This window comes from Chondrus crispus, genomic scaffold, assembly GCF_000350225.1.
Source record: "Chondrus crispus Stackhouse genomic scaffold, scaffold_105, whole genome shotgun sequence".
NCBI lineage: Eukaryota > Rhodophyta > Florideophyceae > Gigartinales > Gigartinaceae > Chondrus > Chondrus crispus.
Genome location: NW_005178923.1, coordinates 21877 through 27046, shown reverse-complemented (window position 1 = coordinate 27046; position 5170 = coordinate 21877). Strand labels below are relative to the sequence as shown.

At 60.7% G+C, this 5170-nt stretch overlaps 1 protein-coding gene across 1 annotated transcript; it reads left to right on the top strand.

Moving 5' to 3' along the window:
* Positions 1-3386: 3386 nt before the first annotated feature.
* Positions 3387-4829, top strand: CHC_T00001596001 (hypothetical protein). Its single transcript, XM_005712466.1, has one exon. The coding sequence runs from the start codon at positions 3387-3389 to the stop codon at positions 4827-4829; it is 1443 nt and encodes a 480-aa protein (XP_005712523.1).
* Positions 4830-5170: the final 341 nt, after the last annotated feature.

Below are 5170 nucleotides of genomic sequence, written 5' to 3'. Positions count from 1 at the left end.
CCCTCCAGCGGCCCCCATTAGCCCCGCCCCGCGAGAAAGTCAATGCGTCCAACATGCCGAGCTCCGAGCTGCTAGTGTCGCACCTAGCAGCGCCGCCCTCCTTCGTCAACGTGTCGTCGGGCTCGGAGGCGGGCGCCTACGTCTTCGGCAACGCCGACTTCCGCGTCCGCTCCGACCTGCGCGTCGCCCCGCTCGCGCACCGCTCCTTCGGCGGCGCCAAGGAGGACCTCGTCCTGGGCATCATCAGCGTCCTGCTCATCGCCCTGCTCTCCGAGATCGTCCAGACCGTCCTGCTGCGCCGCGCCGCGGCCCGCTCCCGCCCCGCGCGCGAGGGCGTGCGCGCCGCGTACGCACTCGACCAGGTCAGCCACTTCCGCAACGTCTGGACCTTTGTCCGCGCGCGCCACGGCGCCAGGGGCCGCTCGGCCACGCGCGGCGTCGCGGTCCGCTCGCTGCTCATCCTCGGCGTCGCCGCCGCCCTGCTCGCCGCAGAGGTCATCGCCGTCTACCTCACACAGCCGTACCGCGTGTACTCCAGCGAGTCCCAGTACAACCTCAGGGGCGTCCAGCCGGCGGGCACCAGCCTGGACATCGCGTCCAAGATCGACCTGGTCACCGCAGAGAAGACCTGCATCACCCCGAGCATGATGCACAGCAACCAGACCAGGGAGTACACGCTCAGCGCCTGCGTCATGCGCAATACCACCGCCGCGCTCACCAGCGTGGACGACGAAGCTACCTGGGTCAACGTCAGCAGCTGGTTTCACCGCGCGGGGAGCGACCATACTGTCCTGTATGGCAATGGCGACGAGTTGGGCTGGTTCAATGTCAGCCAGAGGGCCTTGCTTATGAAGGGCCAGTCGGGCGTGTCCAAGGCTATTCTATTCGACACCGTCGAGGGACACGCCGAGTCCTGCACCTACCTGCAGAAATATATGATGTATACGGCCATGCAGTGGAACTGCGACCGAGAGTCGGCGCCCCGCACGTGTATGGAGATGAAGGAAGATCTCAAGTTTCATGAGCCCGAAAACGTGTCCCGCGAGGAGGTCAAAGTGTGGGAGTACCACAACAAATCCGAGGCGGGCTTCCCCGGCTTCAAGATGCACTTTACCGTCCGGCTCGAGAACCCCTACGAGGCGCTGAAGAGCGCGCTGCACGTCCTGACCACGAGCGCGGTGATCTACGAAGTCACGGGCCCGGGGCTGTACTTCGACGTGGACGCGAAGAAGGAGCAGCACAGCATCGAGGGGCTGCTCTCCGAGGAGGGGCGGATCGCGGGCGTGGTGCTCCTCGGCTCCATCCTGGGCGGGCTGTTCGTGGTGCTGGTAGTGCTGCGGTGCTGCCTGCGGCCGGTCTCGCTCGCGCGCATCGCGCGCGACGCGATCGACGACGCATACGACCTGGAAATGGCGCCCGAGCCGTTCCTCCCGGGCGGGGCGCGCGCGCACTTCTCCCACGACGCCTTCGACCTCAGCCTCCCCGAGTCCGACCTCGCGTCGTCCGACAGCCCCGCGTCCACCTCGTCGCTCAAAAAGCTGCTCTGCTTCGCGCGCGCCAAGTGGGCGCGCGCCAAGCCGCGCGTCACGGACGCCTCCGGCGTGGAGGCCGCCCGCGAGGAGTACGACAGCCCCGTCACGTCCGATGAGGAGCGCCACTGGGAGGAGAGGTAGCGCCGGGCCGCGTGCGCGACCGACCCGATGCTTTTGCAAATGCAATGCAATGCAATGCATGGCATCGTATGGCATTGACACACGACACATGGCACACGACACGACAGCTCGCGCGTGGACGAGGCGGGAATTTTTGTTTTTGTTTTGTTGGTGACGTGCAGAGAGAGCGGCAGACTGGGCACCGCAATCTCCGCGCGTGCTTGCCGTGATGACAGCTTGGCGGTAATGGTGGGGAGGGGGGTTGCGCGCGCGCCCCTCCTTCGTCCCGTCATGGGTTACATGGATTACGCGCGACACTCGCCTCCTCGGCGTGCGGAGAGTGTATTTGTATTCTCGGGGGCCGGATTCCGCCACGGCTGCGGCTGCAGGTGCAGCGGGGCGATCCACGTGCGCACGGACGCGAATGGCGGGGGCGACGGGCCCCTTTTTTGTTTTTATGTTTCACGTACCAAGGGTACGGTATTTTACACGTATGCTAACGGCAGTGTATGGTCATGACGATGGCGTATACCCGCGATTTCGGGTTGTTTTTTCATTTTTGCTTTTTGCTTGTTTATTCATGCAGAAACTGAGAAACTTCATGATTCTTCATGAAGAAACGACTTTAGACAATGGGAGACACTGCATGGAGATGGGCTACAGGGACCCTAGGAAGGCATGGGGGATCTCGATTTCGATGGTTGATCGCGATTATCGGTGGGTCGCCCGAAGAAGGCCGAAGTGGTGAGTTTTTCATTTTGCAGCATTATCTGGCAGTTTTTGCGCGCAATTGCGCGCAAAAACATGATTTAATGAAATCGCGGGCGTATACTGTACGGGGCAGGAGGGGCTCGCTGATCACAAGGCGCGGAACGGATCAGTTTGGTCGCGTGCACGTGTGGTCGACCGGCGCGAGGGGGCCGAGTACGGGATCTCTCCCCCCCACAATTGATGGTCTCGAATTTCCCATATTGAGGGGGCCACGAGGGGCACAAGGCGCGGCGCGGCATTGGCCGCGGGCCACCGCCCCCCACCGCCGCGCCACCGAGATCCCGTGCCGGCCCCCCCCCTGCCATTGCTGTTGCAAACAGGCTGCGATGTCCGCAAGACAATTCCCTGACCATGCAAACAACACAAGGACAAGTCCCAAGTACTACACTGATCACAGCAATTAACCTGGGCCAACTTAATTCTGAAGCCCCTTTTTCAGGTCTATAACCATATTTAACATGGTCCGGATTAATTGTGAACCCAGATTAATATATGGTCAAATCAGATATAACATGGTCCAGTTTATTTGTGAACCACTGGATTAACCTTGATTTCTAACATTGCTGACAAGTATTCAAGAAATTACGGCTCTACTTCTTGCCCATTGAAATGGACACGATGCTCGGATATTATTGTCTGCAGCTCAGAAAAGAGCTGCTTCTCCTCCCAAAGACCATATCGAGGCGGCGACATGCGTTCTCGCCCTTTTTGAACTCTAAAGGCGACTTATCATAAGACTGTTTCCTCCAGGTCAAAACCAATAATAACCTGGTCCAGTTTATTTCTGAACCCAGGTTAATATATAGACCAAGGTTAATTGCTGTGATCAGGTGTACAAGTACAAGATCCCTCGTTTTAACGGCGTGCGCATCCCGGTGCCGTGCCGATGCCCGCTGCTCTCGGTACCGCGCTTTGCTACGGGCGTTGCCGCACCGAGTTAGCTCCATGCCGACGTGCATATATATGACAGAAAAATTGCGGCCTCGCACCCCCACACCAGACGGACGCCACACCACACCGAACCGCTCCACACCGCTCTACGCCCCACTCCACACTACACCACACCGCGAACACCCTCCGCCGGCGGGACACGACCCCGACGAGAGCTTGGCTAAATCGTGTTGCTATCATCTGTACAGTTATAAAAAAAAAAGCGACACCTTTTCCCCCCCATCCTCCCCTTCCCCTTTTTCCTCATCGGTCCTCATCCACCTCAGCCTCCGCCTCCAAAGCCCGAAGGCGGTTTCGCTCGTCAAACGACTCGTCGCGATTCCTCTCAATCACGGTCTCCGTCGTAAGCGCTGTCTTATCGCACAGCTCAAAAGTACCGGTAAGCTCCTCAAAGCAGCGGTTCTGCATCAACCGGTCCTTGATGATATTAAACTGCTGCATGAGGACCTTGTGCACGAGCGCGTTGCCGCAGCTGCGGCTGGACGTGTCGACCTTGGCCAGCGCGGCGAGCATGGGGCTAGAAAGGTCGTCCGTGCGCGCGTTGTACTTGACGGTAAAGTCCGGGCGGAGGCCGGTGACGACCTCGACCAGCGCGGCCGACTCGTGCGGCCGCTCCAAGTCGATGACGATCTCGTAGCGCTCGGCGACCTTGCGCATGGCGTCCTCGTGCGCGTACTCGTACGGGCACTCCGTGAGCGGCACGCCCGCGCCGTGGTACGTGTACAGCGCGTTGACCGGGTACGCGGCGACGTGCTCCTTGTAGCGGCGGACCTCGCGCGCGATCTGGTCGGCGTCCGTGATGGACGCAAAGTCCTTGTCGCGGTTGGCCTGCAGGTAGGCCGAGAAGATGATGTTCCCGGCGTCGCGCGTGCTGGTCATGAAGGTGACGTTGCCGCCGCGCATGTCGGCGATGTCCAAGTAGCGCTCGCGGATCAGGCGCGTGTGGCAGCCGTAGAAGTCGACGTGGCGGCGCTTGACGATGGTGCGCCACCCCATCTCGTTCCACTCGATCATGTTGAAGCAGTGCGCCGAGACGAGGCCGGCGTCGTCCAGCGCGTGCCGCATGGCGACGCGCACCGTCGTGCTGCCCGTCTTGGGCGGCCGGTTGTAGAACAGCAGCCGCTTGTGCGCCGCGGCCGGCCCCAGCGACGACAGCCGCCGCAGGTGCTTGAGGTGGCGCGTGAACTGCGAGTGGAAGGCCGGCACGTCGCGCGCCGAGCCGAACATGAAGAAGGCCGTGGCCGTGGCGACGGCGACGAACACGGCCACCGCCATCGTCTCCGTCAGCGAGCGTGCGCGCGTCGGCGTCGCCGCGTCCGGCATCGTCGCGGGCTTCTGCATGGCCGATGGGCACGGCCGCAGCCGCTGTGCTGTGAAGTGAAGGGGGGGGGTGGAGGGGAAGGGGGGTGGGCGAATGGGGGGTCAATCGCTCTCTCAGAGCGCCAATGTAAGTAAGCTTCACTACAAAAAGATGGGCGCGGCTTCGCCCCACGTTTTTGACATCCACTTCAAAACCAATCAAACAGCTCCACATCGACTGCTGTGGATTTTTTTAAAGTTTAACGCTCATTTAATTGGCTATCGATACGCAAAATATCACAACTAATGCCTGTCTGATGCCTGTGCAACAAACACTCAACACGATTTCTGAATCTGCCCCGCAGGGAGGCGGAAATGCTCCAGAACCGCGCAGCCGCATTCCGTATTTTATTGGGGTCTCTGCGTAGGCGAATTTCATATTCATCAGGGAGCGCCAACTCCCGAACTCGCCCCAGCCTATCTCTTTCTCATCGTGT

Bases quoted from the DNA above. Each gene is read 5' to 3' on its own strand.
- CHC_T00001596001 (XM_005712466.1), top strand. From the start codon at position 3,387: ATGACAGAAAAATTGCGGCCTCGCACCCCCACACCAGACGGACGCCAC.